The sequence below is a fragment of the Gymnoscopelus microlampas genome (assembly GCF_963454915.1).
Source record: "Gymnoscopelus microlampas genome assembly, chromosome: 19".
In the NCBI taxonomy this organism is placed as follows: domain Eukaryota; kingdom Metazoa; phylum Chordata; class Actinopteri; order Myctophiformes; family Myctophidae; genus Gymnoscopelus; species Gymnoscopelus microlampas.
Genome location: NC_139956.1, coordinates 44,589,413 through 44,609,560, shown reverse-complemented (window position 1 = coordinate 44,609,560; position 20,148 = coordinate 44,589,413). Strand labels below are relative to the sequence as shown.

General features: G+C 40.6%; 1 protein-coding gene across 1 annotated transcript; it reads left to right on the top strand.

The window, feature by feature from the left end:
- Positions 1–8,029: 8,029 nt before the first annotated feature.
- On the top strand, positions 8,030–19,118 carry LOC311034314 (lysophosphatidic acid receptor 4). The gene is made up of 4 exons (XM_084042188.1): positions 8,030–8,186; positions 14,374–14,620; positions 16,359–16,607; positions 17,688–19,118. Exons 1-4 carry the CDS (start codon positions 8,056–8,058, stop codon positions 18,180–18,182), a joined length of 1,122 nt encoding a protein of 373 aa, XP_083898314.1. The 5' UTR covers positions 8,030–8,055; the 3' UTR covers positions 18,183–19,118.
- Positions 19,119–20,148: the final 1,030 nt, after the last annotated feature.

The following is a 20,148-nucleotide window of genomic DNA, read 5'->3' as shown; positions in this document are numbered from 1 at the left end:
GGAAAGGAAGATAACATTATTACGATAAGAACATAACAGGACATTGGATTTATTGGGCCGTTGGGCCATCAAACATGGCATTTATGTATAGGGCCCACCTGGTTATCTAATGGGAAACCTTTACCTTTGTCATGCCGATGATCTAAGGGATTGAAGTTGAAGTGTCGAAGGTTTTTGTTGTTGCAAAAACTAAAAAGTCAGTTTGACAACACATTTTGGAATGTATCTGAAAAACGTGACGCTTATATCTTTCTCTGAGGAATACCTGAACTTAAAGTGGCACTAAACATTTTCTTAGTGAATACATTAAAATGTTGTCCATTCTGTATGGTAGAGTATGTTAATACGATATAACATATACAATCTGTATGGTAGAGTATGTTACACATATACAATCGGGGTGGTTTTATTTTGTCTCCCTGCTCTTCTATTGACGATCGTGTGTAAAAGGTCATGTCTCACCTAGACACAGGATCTGACACGAATTTGGACCTGATGGTCAAGATTCAATGTATCCCCTGAGCAAGCAGGCAGGCTCTATTTGCTCAATGGCAAAAATGTCAGCACTTGCGCTGTAAACCGGGTTCAAATCCAGGGTAGAAGAGGAAAGTTACATAGTGCAGCTGTAATCGAAGTTTGGTTTTCACCTGAGCTATAATTGTGCTTAGAAGTTCTTTGGATAGAACGCTTCCTCGAAGCAAGTCTGCTGTTTATAAATAGCTCAATGCTAAAGGCTAAATGCTCTAAAGTGTGCAGTGTGAAACATCAGCGTGACAACTAACCTCTGACGACCTTTGTGCTTTGTGTTGTGAACAGTAAAAAAAAACAGAGCAGCCAGAAGACAAAGGGACCATGACCGCCTGAAGACGCTCAGCATCTGCAACACAGCCAGCGACATCAGCACCTGCATTTTATCAACTGATAAACTGATGTTTAAAAAAAAATAAGCCAAAGTGCGGTAGCTACATTTTTTGACACTGAAAGGTCAAATCAGCCTTTGTGATTTCGGGGGATAAACAATTACCTCATGAACAGCCAGCCATACATCACTTATTTTTCATCAGTTTGATTTGACTTTGCGTAGTTACTGCACTTTGGCTTTGTGGGCAAGTATAGCTACCCAGGAACTACACTTTGATTGATTGATTGAATATTTTCTTAGGCAAAAATGTAAAACAGCACAGTTACATTTAAAATACTTTGTCTAAAAGGTCCGTTCAAAAAAGTCCTTGCGGTCTTGTTTCCATTGAGGTCCTTGGTATTCAATTCATAGTCATACATAGTGCCACCAACAGTTCACATATCATCACAAAAAAAATACAGGAAAAAAAAGAATATCACTATACAAACAAAAACAAAAGCAAAAAGAAAGCAGGGGGAAAACAATAATACAATATGTACAGTATGTACAATCATCAGTACAATCATCAGAGTCAATGTAACTTTGAGAGTGTCCAAATGTAACCAAATGGACCCGTCAGACATTCGTACGCTCTCAGAGTTACAAATGAATAAAATAAAATGCATTGAAAGTAGCTGCAGCTAAACATTTCCTAAAACACACATTATGGTATGTATTTCTGAGCATCGTGGCTTCAAAAGGAATGAGTGGTTCTACTGAGACAATTGTACTGTTTTGTAGCTATTTTCAAAGCCCTCAGGATTATGTCTGTATGTATATGTCTATTATGCATATTAAAATATTATGATGGTAGACTTAGGTAGGAATTCAGCATGACCTCGTGCCTAATCACTAGAACACATTGAATTATATGTTGGAATGTTGAATTTAATTAATTTATAGATTTGTTTGGATATTTGCGCCTGTAAATGTGTAAGCTTAACCATATTTTGTAATAAAAAAACTGAACCAAACATTTGTTTTAAATTATTATTACTTTAAAAACAAAATTATTATTTTTGTACAATATATTTTTTTGAAGAGCAATTAGAAAGATACTTATATTATATTGTACAAAATTAACATTTTTGTACAATATCATTTTTTGAACAACAATTAGAAAGACACTAGCATCCTTTTTGGCTTCAGTTCCAATAACATTTTATTTTAAAGGCTTTATTATCCAACAGGAATTATTCAATAATTGCCCATTTTACCATTTACATTATTTGTGCTTGTATTGATTTTGGTGGTAAATGTTGACTCACACTACAGTTGCCTTGGTCTTAGTAGGTCTATCTACAGTATTTCAGAATTGAGACCAGAACCCTATCTATGAATGTAGGCTATCCATTTAATAATCATATGAAATAAATACATATACCTAAAATAAACCCTACTAACAGCTATGTATGAAATTATTCATGCATTGACTAAATATATTAGTTATAATAACATAAAACCCATCAAACCGACATAGGCTCTATGCACAGCAGCCATATTATCACTTCCTTCACATGTGTTACCAATGATACTAATGAAGGCTCTGTTCCATTTAGTGTAGCACAGTGGTTTCCACGACCCCCATAACTCTGAGAGTGTACAAATGGAACCAAATGGACCCTCACGGGTCCATTTGGTTCCATTTGTACACTCTCAGAGTTACACACCTGTAAGGGGCCATTTGGAAGCCCATGAGGGTCCCTGGACCCCAACTGTAGACCCACTGGTGTAACAGAGTGTTTCCAGTGAGCCAACATGCACAATATCAGCACCCTGACTCTGTTTGACCAGAATGGAACAGAGCCTTCATTTAGTATCATTGGTAACACCTGTGAATGTCTTCATAATATGGCTGCTGTGAATAGAGCCTATTACTAATAAAATAAAATAAAAAAGTGACCCCGACGTGATTTGAACACGCAACCTTCTGATCTGGAGTCAGACGCGCTACCGTTGCGCCACGAGGTCCTTCCGTGTTCCAGTAACTGTTAAATTTATAAACCTGTAATCACGAGTGTTTTAGTGTTTGTATTATTGAATCCACCACACGAATTGTACACATCAATTGTGTTTACCAGTATATTCACGACCTACACATTATTAACCAGTGTTCTGACGTGTATGTGTTGAGTGAGCTCTGCTTTCGGTTTGACTGTTATATCAGATAACCTTCCTGTACAGTGTTGCCATGTCCGCTTATTATAAGCGACTTTGGGCTTCCTTTTCTGTAAAGTTGCTTGTACATGTTGGTGGTTGTGGGTTGCGGTTTTTTTTGGGCTTGTTTCTAAAGTGCAGTTGCTTATTTGGGCTTGTTTTATTTATTTATTATTATTTAAACATGTGGTTGTCATGTCATGGACCCCCCAAATTAAAATGTATTTGTCCTAATAACCCTCATCTGAAAATGTTTTGTCCCAGGGAGCCATACCAGATTTGTGTTGTTAGAATGTTAAAAAAAAACTTCCAAATATTTCACATTTTATTTCAAGATTTTCGTGAAAATAGCAGATCTAAGTTGTGAGCTTGTAGATCGGCTAATTTTCAAATAGATGTAATAAGTTTGAAGTGCTTGTATCCCTAGTTTGATTGATTAAATACTTGCACATGAAAGTACAGTAAGCAAGGTCAGTTAATAGGAATTAAAAAACCCAAGAAAGCCATTGGCTTGTTTCCGTTAGGGTCCTTCGTACTCAATTCATAGTGACAATAATTGACAGACAGATAGACACTGCAGAACATCATGGGCTAGGTTATGACTTTTACAGGGGCCAGTTTCGAATTGCAGCCACCTGAATGTACTCTTTTAGGGCAGTTTTGAAGCCCTGTCGCTTCTTTTGGGCTTGTTTTAATATAGGCTACCTGGTTGCTTATTTCTCTCGCGGAATCTGGCAACACTGTTACTGCACCGTTAGATCTACTCAGGGTTGTTCGTACTTTTAAAGTAACAAAATATAATGCATAACAACCATAGTATAATACATAATATAATACATCACACAGATAACAACTCACGGTGTAATCGTGTAAATAGCAGATCTACAAGCTCACAACTTCTCGCGGATGCGACGAGCTGTGAACTTGTAGATCTGCTACTATTTTCAATGCGCGACACCGACGTACGACGTACGACAGGGTCCTAGGCCGGAGGAGGAGGCGGGGCTTGATAAACATGATCCACCCAATCACGGCTGCTTCCCGGGTTACACAGCATGCATCTGTGGTTTCCCCAAAATATTTAAAAGTTATTTAGTGATAAAATGCAGTTTTATGACTAAAATAAACGTTTATATTTGATAAAATCAGGTTGTATTTCCCCTAAACACTAAATCAATTCCACATTTCATGTTTTTATTTCCTAAACGGACACCATTAGTGAGAGAATTGTTCACACTGCCACCATTAAATATCTCCTCAAACAATCAGGTTGATGTGTCAGCGGCATGCTGCACATATACTAAAATTGGAATGATACAGAGAAGATTAGCATGGTCCCCTGGCGCAAGGATGACACGCACAATCGTGAAGCGTTCCCAATTTTACTTTTTTATTTTAATTAATTTCATTTTACATTTTTTGTTTTACTACTTTGGGCTATGACTGTGACGCGCCGTGGCCACTAGAGGGAGCCAGAGTCCAATAAATAAATAATTCTGAAGTTGTTTGGCTGTGATACACAATAGACACTATTCAAGAGCCTTAAGTAAAAGTATCAATACTACAATGTAGAAATACTCTGTTACGTAAAAGTCCGGAATTAAACATTTACTTGAGTGAAAGTACAAAAGTATCGGTATAAAATATACTTAAAGTACAAAAAAGTAGAAAGTACTCATTATAAATTAAATTAAATTAAATATAAATTAAATTCAGATTGTAGTTGTTGGAATGATTTTTAATTCAGAGACTATGCAGAACATCATGGGCTGCATTGGGCTAGTTCTGCTCACAGACCCAACATTACACTGCTGTGCGAGGTATCCAACTTTGGTCAAAATAAACACAACTATTTCGCTACTCACCGAAACAGACGCTGTTCTGTGTTGTTGAAAGTCTATTCTCCACGGTGGGAAGCCTCTTAGGACCCCACCTTCTCTGTATAAGTCAAAGACAGGTCCCTGTCTGGGCCGACCCGCTAGGACCCAAGCCATACGCCCTCTTTGCCTCGCATGGTGAGTGGCCACATGCTTATTCCACCCTCGTTTTCTTCTTTTTAGAATTGGTTAAAAAAAGGGTCTACTGGCCTCATACATAGCCCCCACAATACATTCATACATAGCACAAAGGTCCATTGCTGTGAGCATTAACATTACAATTACCATCAGAACATATACACTTGCATCATAGGGCAAATACACATCACTCAGAAGATCCTCAGTTCTCCCATAATACAACAAAACATCATCATTTGTGAGTTCAGATCAATCACATTTTGCTTTACAGGCACTATTACCCGCATAAATGGTGCATTTATATAGGGCCTTTATCCAAGGCGCTTTACAATGATTGTACATTACATTCACACACACATTCATACACCGATGGAGGAGGAAACCATGCAAGGCACCAACCTGCTCATCAGGAGCAATTAATGGGACATCTCAGGAAGACTGTCCACATCAAGCAATAATACAACAGGAACATGGTCTGACATGTCACTAATCACGTTCAACCCAGATTTGGCTCAAACAATGGGTTAAATGCATTCTCCTTCTATGCATTTATGTGGAATGTGGAAATCCCTATACTCTCCTTCAAAACCGCTCTAAAATAGCACATATTAGTATTTCTTTCCCCAATTCCAGTACACATGCAATCTTTGTTTACTTGACAAGACCAGCTAAGAAGTCCCAGGCTACACATAAGCTTTGGTAAGACTGTTGAAATATTATGTTTGTGAGATAACAGTTCATTAAAACATCTCAATGGGACTTATCTGCAGTGGTGGAAAGTAACTAAGTACATTTACTTAAGTACTGTACTTAAGTACAATTTTGAGGTATTTGTACTTTACTTGAGTATTTCCAATTTCCAATACTTTTAATTCTACTCCACTACATCTCAGAGGCAAATATTGTACTTTTACTCCACTCAATGAAACATACATTAACCACTTTAAACTTATTTTATACCTGCTATTTGAAAATAGCCGATCTACAAGCTCACAACGCGTCGCGTTGTGAGCTTGTAGATCTGCTATTTTCAAATATTGTAGTACTTTTACTTTTGGTACTTTAAGTACATTTTGATGCCAATACTTTTGTACTTTTACTCAAGTACATTTGGAATTCTGGACTTTTACTTGTAACAGAGTATTTCTATATTGCAGTATTGGTACTTTTACTTAAGTCAAAAAAATTGAGTACTTTTTCCACCATTGCTTATCTGGTAATGATGGCAACAAGTACGGTATGTGAGCAATACATTTTGAGTAAATGTGTTTGATGTAGGCTATATCAAACAAGCTCTCCATATTTATTGTTTTTCTCCATGAAAGTATCTCTCACTCTGAATACCCTAATTTTAAGCCCCATTTAACCACTTGAACCACTTGTAGATCGGCTATTGTTGGTGAAGAGATTCGATGTAGATGGAAAAAAGGGGTCCACGTACAGTTGTAACTAGGCCTAGGGTCCCTTTTACAAAAAATAGAGGGTATAAGTGGTTGAGGCCTTTTCACACGGGGAGCGACACGACACGAGACCCGCTTGGATCCGTGGGGTCCCTCATGTGAATAGATGCCTTTCTACACGTTACATAGAAAAAGGTTTGACACATTTCAACCCTTAAAAAAATAAAATATATATATACCACATTTTTTTGTAACACATTTTTTCATCCAGTGTCAATTGCCTAAGCTGTACTCCTGGACGCTACTCTCCCTCTGCCAGCCTGGGGAGAGCCCCGAACTGAGCTCATGCTTCCTTCAATGCATGAGGAATGAGCAGGCCTACATTTCAACCCTTGAAGTGGGTGCGTGAGTACGTGAGATTGTGGTCCCCAGGTGAATTTAAGACCTCAAACAAAAAAAAACGAACACAAAAAGATCATTATTGTGTTAAAAGTAATCAACAAACTATACAATAAGAACTGGTCAAACATTGGCCAAATTGTCAAATAAGATAAGAAATAGTCAATCATTTTGAAAATAGCCGATCTACAAGCTCACAAGCTTGTAGATCATCTAATTTCCACAATATGTATCTGCGGAACCGAGTCAAAGTTAAATGGAATGCCTCAACTCCCACAATTCCAAGTGCTTGTCAGGGTGGGGGGTCCCCGGTGAAAATATGATTATTTCGGGGGGTCACGGCCGTTTTGTTTTCCTTTGAGCACATCGCGGACCGGACTGAGATGGCCCAGGGGCCGGTTCTGGCCCTCGGGCCGTACTTTGCCCCCATGTGCGGTGGTATAAAGTTGGGTATTTTGAACGCACTACAGTTGAACCACACACAGCCACCTCTTTTAGCTCGTGGATCATGGCTGCCATCAACACTGCGGCGGCCTCTTCAGTTTCCAGTCACGTCGGCCACTTCTGGCAGAAATCTAGGACAATAAATTTCACTTTGACTGTCTTCCTTTATTGCAGCTGTAACTGAGAAACAGAGTGGGCACTGTGTGTGTGTGTGTGTGTGTGTGTGTGTGTGTGTGTGTGTGTGTGTGTGTGTGTGTGTGTGTGTGTGTGTGTGTGTGTGTGTGTGTGTTTGTGTGTGTGTGTGTGTGTGTGTGTGTGTGTGTCCGTCCAAAAGCGTGGGAGATAAAAGCCCCTCTCAGTCTGAATCCACGTATTAAGTGAGATATTGATGGAGAGACGGAACAGAGAGTGACTGTATAGGATGACTGCATTGAAAGAGGCTGGTGGTTGTAAAGTCATTGAGCGTGCATAGCAGGTGACAGGATGAGAAGGATGATGCCGCCATAGATATCTGGATGAATGTACGGAACATTAAGAGAGAGAGAGAGAGAGAGAGAGAGAGAGAGAGAGAGAGAGAGAGAGAGAGAGAGAGAGAGAGAGAGAGAGACACACACACAGAGAGAGTGACTCGAACTTCTCTTCAGATTACACAGTTTCCTGTACTTGCAAGCGGTCTGATGCAACCAACGCAGACGTGGGCAAAGACAGACAGACAGCCAGGGGAGAGGTAGAGAAACGCATGCTGTGTGTGGAGAGAGTGCATCAAAGAATTTTAGATTATATATCTATATATATATTTATAATAATCTTCCTCTCATCATCATCGAGTCCTGGACCTTCGTTTCTTCTTCGTTCACCTCAAGTCAAAAGGTAAAAGAACTCAGCCTATAGACAGGCCTGTTACAGCTGTATTTATGTGTCCATATAACGTTAGCATTCATGTGGTCATCTGGGATGGCTTTGCGTGACTTTCTTGAGGGAATTGTGTTGGTTATTTTCATGTTTTTATTTTGGAGTGGGGTGGGCTTCCACGTTACAAACAATCATAAGACCAAAAATGGCGGCAATAGAAAATAGTAAAGAAAAAAATAAACTATAGTATAGATACAAGGTTTCTGCCCGACAGCAACCCTATAGATAGAAAACCATTATTGCACATGTGTGTGTGTACAGTAGTGCTTATCATATAGAAACTCACTATTGCACGTGTGCGTAGGCAGTCTGTAGGCAGTCTGTAGAAATTGAAAATATGACACACGTCGCGTAGGTGTGTGTGTGTGGTGATGATACATACTGTAATACTGAAGAGAAAACAAACTGTTCCTACACTAAATCACTTTCCCATAGATTACTAATGAATTAGAAGAACATGCAAGTAAAAACAATATCAAACAATTGTAAGGGCACGGCCCCACTGCACCTTTGTTTTACCTCAAATGCGTGGATTCTTGGAAAAAATCCACAAGACCAAGAATCCACGCATTTGCATTGACAACGCATTGGCAGATTCCGCCCCAGAGGTAAAATAAAAGTGCGGTGGGGCGGTGACCTAATGGAACCAAATGTGAAATAACCCCCCCCCCCCAAAACAGTGGTGGAAAAAGTACTCACATTTTTTACTTAAGTAAAAGTATCAATACTGCAATATAGAAATACTCTGTTACAAGTAAAAGTCCAGAATTCAAAATCTACTTGAGTAAAAGTACAAAAGTATTGGCATCAAAATGTACTTAAAGTACCAAAGTAAAAGTACTCATTATGCAGAATGTCCCATTTCACAAGTTCAAAATGTATATAAATATTTTGAAAATAGACGATCTACAAGCTCACAATGCGTCGCATTGTGAGCTTGTAGATCGGCTATTTTCAAATGGCCGAAATGGATATAGGGCTGAAGTGGTTAATGTATGTTTTGTGATAATAATCTAAATCTGCAAAGTAACTACTGTAGTATAAAGCTGTCAAATAATTGTAGTGGAGTAAAAGTACAATATTTGCCTCTCTGAGATGTAGTGGAGTAGAAGTAAAAGTATTGAAAATGGGAAATACTCCAGTAACGTAAACATTCCTCAAAAGTGTACTTAAGAACAGTACTTAAGTAAATGTACTTAGTTACTTTACACCACTGAAAAAACAAGAGGAACAAAAAATGGTGGTGGTTTCCTTGATGTTGCATCTTTCACCACATAGGAAGTAATGAAACAGTTTGAAAGGTTGGGACCTACATACAAATCACAGAAAGATCTTTGCAAACTTGGCAGATGAGAGATCCTTGTATTGTATCTAATTAACGCGCCCTTCACCAACAGAGAAGCAAACATTATGTTCAAATATGTTAGGGTTAAGTGGTTGAACTGATTTTAATAACACATTTTGCTGGGGACCCCCTGGAACCAGCTTCATGGCCGGCTGAAGGGGGCGGACCCCACTTTCAGAACCACTGCAGATTGCAAAGCACCTCTGCGTTCGGCAACAATAGCAGCCAACGCGTTGTGAGCTTGTAGATCGGCTGTTTTCAGCAGAGATATTTAGTGCAGAGCGAAAACAGGAGAGGGCCTCATATACAGGGACTCTGGTCCTCTAAGTTCTATCAAATTTTACGTCAATCAAGCTGCCAAGGTACTTGTCAGTAACACCTGCAACTGTATGGGGTCCGTCAGGGGGTTCCAGGGGATCCCAGGGGGTAACTGCATATTTCGGTTATTATAAGATAGCCGGCACTATGTTGAAAATGTTTGAATATTTGTGAAACATTTTAGCAGCACAAATCTTGTGTTGGGTTTACCTGGGACAAAAGGTTTTTAGATGGGGGTTTGTGGCCAGATACAAATGACATTTTGGACTCCTTGATATGAAAAGGTCTGAGGAGTTTGTGCTGTGCTGCAGCTAGCACAGCTACAGCTAGCTACAGCTTGTAGCACATAAAACATAAAACATTTGAAATATGGAGAACAACAATAATGTAGTTTGGCCCTTGAACCTTTTATTGATTCAATACATTTATATAACCCACAAACAGACGTAACCATTTTCATCCTGGCCTCCCTATTTTGATCATGTTATTACAGGCGAAAAGTATTTTTTTATATTTTCAACAATTTTCACTTAAAAAATACAGAAAATAGCCGATCTACAAGCTCCCAGTGCGACTGTGAGCTTGTAGATTGGCTATTTTTTGCTATTTATGCTATTTTTGTGCGACACATACAACGAATAATAAAATAGGCCAGTAATTTATGAGGAAAAAAACATAAAAAGATGAGATACACATTTCGTTGCTGTCGGGCAGAAACCTCTTTATCTTTTAACTTTTGGTATTTTTTCGTAAATTAATGCCTTACTTGATCATACGACCGCGTCACACAAAAGCATCAAAAGTAGCTCGTTAAGCGCCCGTTTTGAGCTTGTAGATCTGCTACTTTTGAATGAGATGTTCTGCCTGATAGTGACGATATAGCGGTGTAAGCAAGTGTGTCACCACATTGTGGTGACCACAATCTATAGGATCTAATCACAACATCCTGCATTCGTGGTTCATGACCAGTGAAATGTCAAATGTGAAAATGTCAAACTTTCGGGTCAATATTTACACTCTCTGTGGTAACTCAACACACCAGATTTTACTGTATCTATGTACCCTTCTCATCTCTATAGTATGAGTTTCACAGTCTCCACCAGTGGTGTAAAGTAACTAAGTACATTTACTCAAGTATAATTTTGAGATACTTTTACTTTACTGGAGTATTTCCAATTGTCAGTACTTTTACTTCTACTCTACTATATACAGTAAATATTGTACTTTTACTCCACTACAATTATTTGAAAACATTAGTTACTAGTTACTTTGCAGATATAAATTATTACATTAAAAAACATACATTACCCACTTTAGCCCTATTTTGTACCTAGGCTATTTGAAAATAGCCAATCTACAAGCTTACAAGGCGTCGCATCGCAGCACGTTGTAAACTTGTAGATTTGCTATTTTCAAACATTTTAGTAGTTTTACTTTTGGTACTTTAAATACATTTTGATGCCAATACTTTTGTACTTTTACTCGGACTTCTACGTTGCAGTATTGATACTTTTAGTTAAGTAAAACATTTGAGTACTTTTTCCACCATTGGTCTCCAGTATACCTAAAAAAGAAAGTTACCAGCACTAGCATGTCACCAGCAGTCATGAAGATTTAAAATACATTCTGAAATAATGACAGACTAAAGGAGAATGCATTCTGAAATATTAGCCAGCTACTTTTGTTGCTGTCCGGCAGAAACCAGCTAACTCCATTTTGACGTTTTTGCATTTTTTTTTCCATAAATCAGGGCCATTGAACACCCTTTACGTCTGTGTGTTGGTAAAAACAATATTGAACCAATGAAAAGCATTAAAAAGCGCTTCTGACAAAACCAGCTAACTCCATTGGATCCTCAAACTTTCTGCTAAACCAGCTTCCGCCGGAGTTAGCTAGTCTTGCTGACTCCAGGCTCCACCCCCTTTTGACCTCCAACCTTCATTGTGAGCTTGGAGGTCCATTCAGCTGTTCTTATCAATGATGAACAAAACCTCCTAACTCCACTTTTTGTTTCATTTCCTGAAAAATGAACATTTTGAATTTTGCCGGACAGCAGAGATATTGTTGTTTATCAGTGTGTTGTAAAATGTGGGTGAAAATAACAGTGTGAAAGAGGAAAGGGTAATTTCAGAGGAAATGTTTTTGCATTTTGTAGGATTGTCAAACGGAGGAAACTCCCTTGTTATGGGTATGAAAAACTGAGTAAATGAGTAAGATAGAAAAGGTATTTTTGAGCACCACTTTTCAGAGAGAGCAGACACTTTTTAAGAAAGTGGCACAACAGAAATGAATGACACCATGTCTCCTTTCCATCTTGTGTCACCCCAGTGAGCTTCCTCAAAACTACTTTTACACAACGATGGCAGAGAAATGGGACGAACATGTGGTGGCCTCTGTGTGATCAAATTTAACTTGTGAAAACCAATGAATGTAATGTATCGTCACTTGTGTGCTGTATTGTGTGGACCAGTTACTTCAAACTATGTCCTAGTACATTTTTATTGCAATAATTGAACTCATATTTTCGCCCGCAGCAATGCATAGCCGGGCATTGCAATCAATCCTGTGTGTGTGTGTGTGTGTGTGTGTGTGTGTGTGTGTGTGTGTGTGTGTGTGTGTGTGTGTGTGTGTGTGTGTGTGTGTGTGTGTGTGTGTGTGACTTCCCCAATATAGCGACTGTGCAGGTCAATGGAGTGTGGAAAGAAAATAACATTATTACGATAAGAACATAATAGGACATTGGATTTATTGGGCCGTTGGGCGATCAAACATGGCATTTATGTATAGGGCCCACCTGGTTATCAAATGGGAAACCTTTATCTTTGTCATGCCGATGATCTAAAGGATTGAAGTTGAAGTGTCAAAGGTTTTTGTCCTTGCAAAAACAAAAAAAGTCAGTTTGACAACACATTTTGGAATGTATCTGAAAAACGTTTACATACGCTTACATCTTTCTCTGAGGAATACCTGAACTTAAAGCGTCACTAAAATGTTTTCTTAGTGAATATATTAAAATGTTGTCCAATCTGTATGGTAGAGTATGTTAATACAATATAACTTATACAATCTGTATGGTAGAGCATGTTAATACGATATAACTTATACGATTGGGGTGGTTGTGTTTTGTCTCCCTGCTCTTCTATTGAGACATTTAGGTTGTGTCAAAGTGTGATGTGCATGCGTGTGCTTGTGCGTGTGTGCACGGATTTGTGTTTTAATGTTTGTGCGTGCAGATAGTGCACCATTTTGCATGTGCACAGTTGTCAAGATCATGCACAGATTGACCATATCGTGAGCTCACGTGTGACCTGTCTCCATTTCATAAACATTTAATACTGCACTACATCGTCCAGTTTCTATAGTCATAAATCAAATGAGAATTACATTTTATAGACCGCACAAGCTTCTATTTAATAAAAAAATAACGTTTTTATCAACAGTATAATATCTCCATGGTTACGTCTGTCTCCAGCTACATACGTAGGAGCTTTGCAAGAGGTGGGCCCCTAGAAACTGTTCAAGCTTGTTATGTACATGAAGGAATTTTACTTCCCAGTTAAGAAATAACTCTAAAACAGGGGTGGGCAACTTTGATGATGGAGAGGGCCACTATATTTCCACACTCACTTCCAGAGGGCCACATTGCATATTGTTGTCGGGCAGACACCTCTTATCTCCATATTTTAACTTTTTTCATAAATGAATTCCGTACCTCGTCATTCTGGTATGTCACACAAAAGTGGCAAAAATAGCTGATCTACAAGCTCAAAACGTGTCGCATCGCGATGCGTTTTGAGCTTGTACTGTAGATCTGCTATTTTTGCTATTTTGGAATCCTGAATTCTTTTTTGGTATTTTGAATTGGAATCCTGAAAAGTTACATTTTTATTTCATTTCAAATTCATTTAGTTATACTTAAGTTAACTTTATGAACTTAAATACAAATATATTGGACATAAAAGAGTTATTAAGCTAATAGAGGATATGCGTGTGACATCATCATCAAACCCGGAAAGTTATGCAGGAATGCCTACTGAGTGTCAAAAAAATACTTTCTGGCCTTTACAGCCCATGCATCCAAACAGAAAAGTCATATCTGATTGCATTAAACAACATTAAACAATGTTAAACTCATTTTGCATGTTTCTTTGCCACTCGATTTACCACTCGATGTGCCATTCACTTTAAGCATGCGCATATCCTCTATATAGACTGAAGTAATTACAGCGGGTCATGTTTGCATGTTTGGAATTGCAACAGCTGAAATCAATAATACATCAGTATTCCGATATTAACCCACGGGCTGCATTGAGTGAAGGTGAGGGCTGCATGTGGCCCCCGGGTATGCTCTAAAACATATTTAAAGGAGCATACAGTCAAATGTTATAATATACTCATTCTCTCTCTCTCTCTCTCTCTCTCTCTCTCTTTCTCTCTCTCTCTCTCTCTCCCCCTCTCTCTCCCTCTCCCTCCCTCCCTCAGGCCCCGAACCATGCCCATGTCCAACGCCACCCCGACCAGCTGCGACAGCAACGGCACGCACAACTCCACGGGCGAGGTGGCCGGCGTCTTCGTGGCGGTCTACGGCGCCACCACCGCCGTGGGCCTCGTCTTCAACCTCACCGCCCTCGTCGTCTTCTGCCGCGTCAACAGCAAGTCGCGCTCGCACACCACCGTCTACATGACCAACCTGGCCGCGGCGGACCTGGTGCTGGTGCTGGCGCTGCCGGTGAGGATGTATAATATCTGACATTTTGCACTGGTTCTGTTTTGTCCTCTTTATTATAGGCTCTATGCACAGCAGCCATATTGTGAAGACATTCACAGGTGTTACCAATGACACTAATGAAGGCTCTGTTCCATTCTGGTCAAACAGAGTCAGGGTGCTGATGTTGTGCATGGTGACTCACTGGAAACACTCTGCTACACCTGTGGGTCTAACATTTGGGTACAGGGACCCTCACGGTTCCTTAAGGGGTTTCCAAATGGCCCCTTACGGGTGTGTAACTCTGAGTGTACACTCTCAGAGTTATGGGGTCGTGTTATGAAATATCCGAGAACCGCTGTGCTACACTAAATGGAACAGAGCCTTCATTAGTATCATTGGTAACACCTGTGAAGGAAGTGATAATATGGCTGCTGTGCATAGAGCCTATTATGAACTTTTTTGCATTGCATTTGCTGCACCCATACTCTGTTAGTGGTCGTTACTTTTTAGGCGTTTTTATCATAGAGGTACTTTTAATTTTCATGTGTCCATTTGAGCTGTGAATGGCAATGTATATTGCACATGAACTTTTTAGTGTTGGCCCTTTAACCTGTCCACCCTGAATGCCCTTATTTGGATATATGTTTTCCCTTTTTTTTTGTGATTGCATCACCCAGTGGCGTTTGGTGGATTCTAACATTGACCGGGCCAGAACCGGGCCAGGGGGGGGGGGGACCGGTTTGACGGCTAAACTGGTGTCCTAATGGCCACTCATTAACAATTCGGCCGAATGCAAATGAACCCCATTTGAAAACAAATGTGGTCGGCTACAACAGAATAGGGTGAGGGGCTGCTAATGTTGATTTTTAGCCCCTACACAGGGGCAAGCTGGGTCTACAGACCGGGCCATGGCCTCGTTGGCCCCAATGGCGATACTCGCCTGGCGTCACCGCCCCCTTTTGCTCTTCCCTAGATCTACAAGCTCTCTATATGGCATCACTGTACTCAGCCTGAGCCTGTAGATTTGGTGGGTGTGTCAGTAGGTTAATCACTACCACAGCTGCCTTTGATTGTATGTGCCTCTCCTTCCTTTATTTAAACATGCCTTGACATGCAATGTATCAAGACCTGATGAAGACCGGTTACGGTCGAAACGTTGCCTAACAATAAATAAAACTCTTCTACTGGGAGCTTAAAGAGGTGGTGCCATGGTTTTGCACTGTTTCTGTTTTTCATGTGTCTATGAGGTTGATAGAACTTCATTAAGCCCCCTGGAGGTGTTTTATGGTGTTTTATGTCTTCTCTGATTATTTTGAGTTTCTACCTGGAGGCTGAAACCTTGAGGGTCAAACGTGCCAATAGAGAAACAGCCCTTTAGTGACATAGTAAAAATATACCCTCCCCCTCATTATCATAACACAACAGGAGTGGGCATGAGGAGGAGGAGAGACTAGGACAGGTGGGTGGTGCTAAGGTGGTGGAGGAGGTGCTAAGGTGAGAACCAGGTATACTTAATGAACTGGAGGCGTGTCCACATAAAAACATAATTTGAACAATTTCTGTACACTTTTTTGAAAAAAATCTTCCTCCTAGTATAACCATAATACCTGATGATTATGTTTTAAGGGGGGAAACTGAAAATCACGGCACCCCGTCTTTAAACGGTGTGCGGACTTCCCCTCCTTTTCCTGATGTACGTATTGTTGTCCAGCACCCGATTCATTGTTTTAGGATGTGCGCGCTTACCCCTCGTTCCTAGGTGAGGATATACTACCACCTGGGCTTCCATCCCCACCAGAGGCTGTGCGAGTGGGCCGGCCTGGTGCTGCTGGTCAACATGTACGGCAGCATATTCCTCCTGATGTGCATCTGCCTGGACCGCTGCATGGCCGTCACCTTCCCCATGTCGGTTCGCGTGCGGGACGCCCGGAAGAAGTCTCCTCTGGTCTGCCTGGGGATCTGGGTTTTCACCTTCGGCGCCAGCCTGCCCAGCTATCTTTTGCAGGACGTATGTATATAAGCTATATACCATCTGTGTACATAATCAACCCGATCTCACACAACGCGGTGAAAGAGCACGGATTGACATTCCGTACATAGACGACTAGAAAGTCCGTGAATCCCCTCCATTGACTTAGTTACGTTTTGGACCATGTTGCCCATGTTATTTCACCACGGGATCTGTGAGATCAGGCGGACATAATACAACAAGTGCAATAGTTTTTTAAAATTTCTTATTAGTGTACCCATATCCATATAGCCTGGTAAACCACCCGGTCGCGGAATTCAATTAAATTTTCATTTGATGAAAATGTAATAGGCTCTATGCACAGCAGCCATTTTGGAGAAAAACTGGGCGACTTCTTACTTCCTTCACAGGTGTTACCAATGATACTAATGAAGGCTCTGTTCCATTCTGGTCAAACAGAGTCAGGGTGCTGATATTGTGCATGTTGGCTCACTAGAAACACTAGTGGGTCTCAAAGTGTGGTCCAGGGACCCTCATGGTTCCTTGAGAGGGTGTAACTCTGAGAGTGTACAAATGGAACCAAATGGACCCGTAAGGGTCCATTTGGTTCCATTTGTACACTCTCAGAGTTATGGGAGTCCTTGAAATAAAAAAGTCTGAGAACCACTGTGCTACACTAAATGGAACAGAGCCTTCATTAGTGTCATTGGTAACACCTGTGAAGGAAGCAAGGATTCCACAACCGGATGGTTTACCAGGCTAACCATAATCTTTATCATTATTTTGTTGATCTAATCGTTTACTTACTTGTACATATTTTGTATTACTGCCATTATGGAGTGTAAACACCCATTTATACTCAAAAATTAAATATGCATAATGTATACTTTCTGCACGTTGTCAGAAAGCTTACAGATGAAGGAAGCGAGATGGAGAAAAAACATGCAGCTTTTTCTCTTTTTGTCTAAATATTGTAGATACATCCACAAAACGTCCTAGCTTTTATCTCAAATAATTGTGATCAGGCGATTATGTTATAACTGTGACAGGCCTTAGTGTCCACACATACCTGGCAAATTAAATAACATGATTCTCATCCTGGATCCGATTCTCAAACAGCGCACGGTCTCCTCCAAGCTGGACTGCTTTGGTAGCCTGCCCGTCTACACCTACACGCATCCGGGCATCGTCTTCTCGACGCTGACCATAGGGTTCGGCATCCCGCTCAGCGTGATGCTGGCCTGCTCCTGGGGTCTGTTCAGGGCCATCCGGCGCAGCGCCGTGGCCCAGACGGACCTGGTCAACAGCCGGAAGATCAACCGGATGATCGGCGTCAGCCTCTTCATCTTCCTCCTGAGCTTCCTGCCATACCACGCGGTCCTCGGCCTGCTCTACCTCTACAGGGCGGACGTGCCCTGCCCCCTGCTGGGCGCGTACCGCTACAGCCTGATGCTGGCGTGCCTCAACGCCATGTTGGACCCCGTGGCGTACTATTTCACCACGGAGACGTTCAGGAAGAGGATGGACTTGGACGCCGTGAGGACGAAGTTCCAGTTGAACAGTCACAGCTCTGTGCAGGGACACAACAAAACGGAGGCGCCTATCAATACTTAAAGACTGAATGAAGTTATTTAATTTCCGTATTCTTATGTATTTCCTGGTGACACGGGAGCTGGCAGGGTCTCAGACAATCACAGCGATGGGGGCGGAGTTGGAACCCACCAAGCTAAGCAGTGATTCTTGGCATTGTGTGACCACATGATGCAATGTCAGTCCATATAGTAAAGAAAATATCAAACAAAGGCAATGCTGAATCAAGTTTCTGTTACTGTATTGCCTATTTCTCACCTCGTTTTCAGAAACATATTTCAGTGTACTCTTTAATTTTAAAAATAGCTTGTTTAAATTGTGACGCGCCTACCATGTTTGTTGACGTTCAACAGAGTAGCACTCTCTATGTTGGGATCTCGCTGTCTCTCCTATAGTGTCTAGCATGGTGGTATATAATAACTGGAGGTGGTGTCCAAGCATGGCCAGCATTGGCCACCCATTAATTTCAATGAAACTGGTGTGTCGAGCACAATGAATTATAGCTCTATTTGAAAGATTGACTGATGTGTTTGTCATGATATTATTACTAGTTTAAATTGTTTAGTACACTGCTGATGTAATGACACATTATGTTTTTGTTTGACAGGAAGTAATTAAGATTGGACTTTTGCATCTATCATCAACTATGTCCCCATTAGGAACGCAGATATGCTCTAAAAGAGCTGGGTGTAGCCCCATGTGTCAGCCCCATGTGTCAGCGAGAGGGAACTGTTTTGGTATTCTCAAACCTAATAATGCTCTTTTTTTCCCCAGACACTTTTGCTTTTAAATAGGCTCTATTCACAGCAGCCATATTATGAAGACATTCACAGGTGTTACCAATGATACTAATGAAGGCTCTGTTCCATTCTGGTCAAACAGAGTCAGGGTGCTGGTATTGAGCATGTTGGCTCACTGGAAACACTCTGTTACACCAGTGGGTCTACAGTTGGAGTCCAGGGACCCTCATGGGCTTCCAAATGGCCCCTTACAGGTGTGTAACTCTGAGAGTGTACAAATGGAACGGTTCCATTTGTACACTCTCAGAGTTATGATGCTCGTGGAAACCACTGTGCTAGACTAAATGGAACAGAGCCTTCATTAGTATCATTGGTAACACCTGTGAAGGAAGTGATAATATGGCTGCTGTGAATAGAGCCTATTACTGTTTTACATCAACAACAGTTGATTAGTGAGCCATTGCTGTCTAGATTTACGATGTACAGCAGGAGTGATAACCTCGAGTGCTTATGCATCGAGAAAAGATACAAATGATCTCAGTTTCAAACTTGCACGCTGGACTAAATTTGGACTGCGGCCCACTTTAAACGGCCCTACTCCTTATACCTGTACTAACACACATAGAGGAAGGAAACTGACACGTTTCAGCCATGGGCCTTCCTCAGCCTTTCTCAACTACTGTGTTTCTGAGAAATGCTGAGGAAGGCCCTATATATACAGGACTGAAATGCATCCATTTCTTTCCACTGATGTATACTATTAAACTGTGACACACTTATTTGCGAGTGCTGATAACCTCATTTGTCATGTTATATGGACTGTCACCAAAACCGGTGTCAACGTTTACAAGCAGTAGCGTAAAAGTACAATATTTGCCTCTGAGATGTAAAGGAGTAGTTCAGTAAAAGTATAGACAATTGGAAATACTCCAGTAAAGTAAAAGTATCTCAAGCTTGTACTTAAGTACAGCACTTGAGTAAATGTACTTAGTTACTTTACACCACTGGAGGCACATTGATCTACAGTATGCACGCATTGTTGCTCTCGGTTTCCTGTTTGCAGCCACAGGTTTCATTCAGTTAACGGCCATCCCCGCCCAACTATATTATTCGCCGCAGTTGTCTTCATAGTTGTGGTGTAGACTCTGCCATCCACTAGACTTTGAACGATTTGTAAAACTAAATTTATAATTACTGTGTGGATGACACTTAAGCCATATATACTAGATAAGCACCTTTTCAAATTCTCC

Coding starts and splice junctions, on each gene's coding strand:
- LOC311034314 (XM_084042188.1), top strand. CDS start 8,056: ATGCTGTGTGTGGAGAGAGTGCATCAAAGAATTTTAGATTATATATCT. Junction 14,621..16,358: donor TGCTGGTGCTGGCGCTGCCG/GTGAGGATGTAT, acceptor CCTCGTTCCTAG/GTGAGGATATACTACCACCT. Junction 16,608..17,687: donor CCAGCTATCTTTTGCAGGAC/GTATGTATATAA, acceptor ATTCTCAAACAG/CGCACGGTCTCCTCCAAGCT.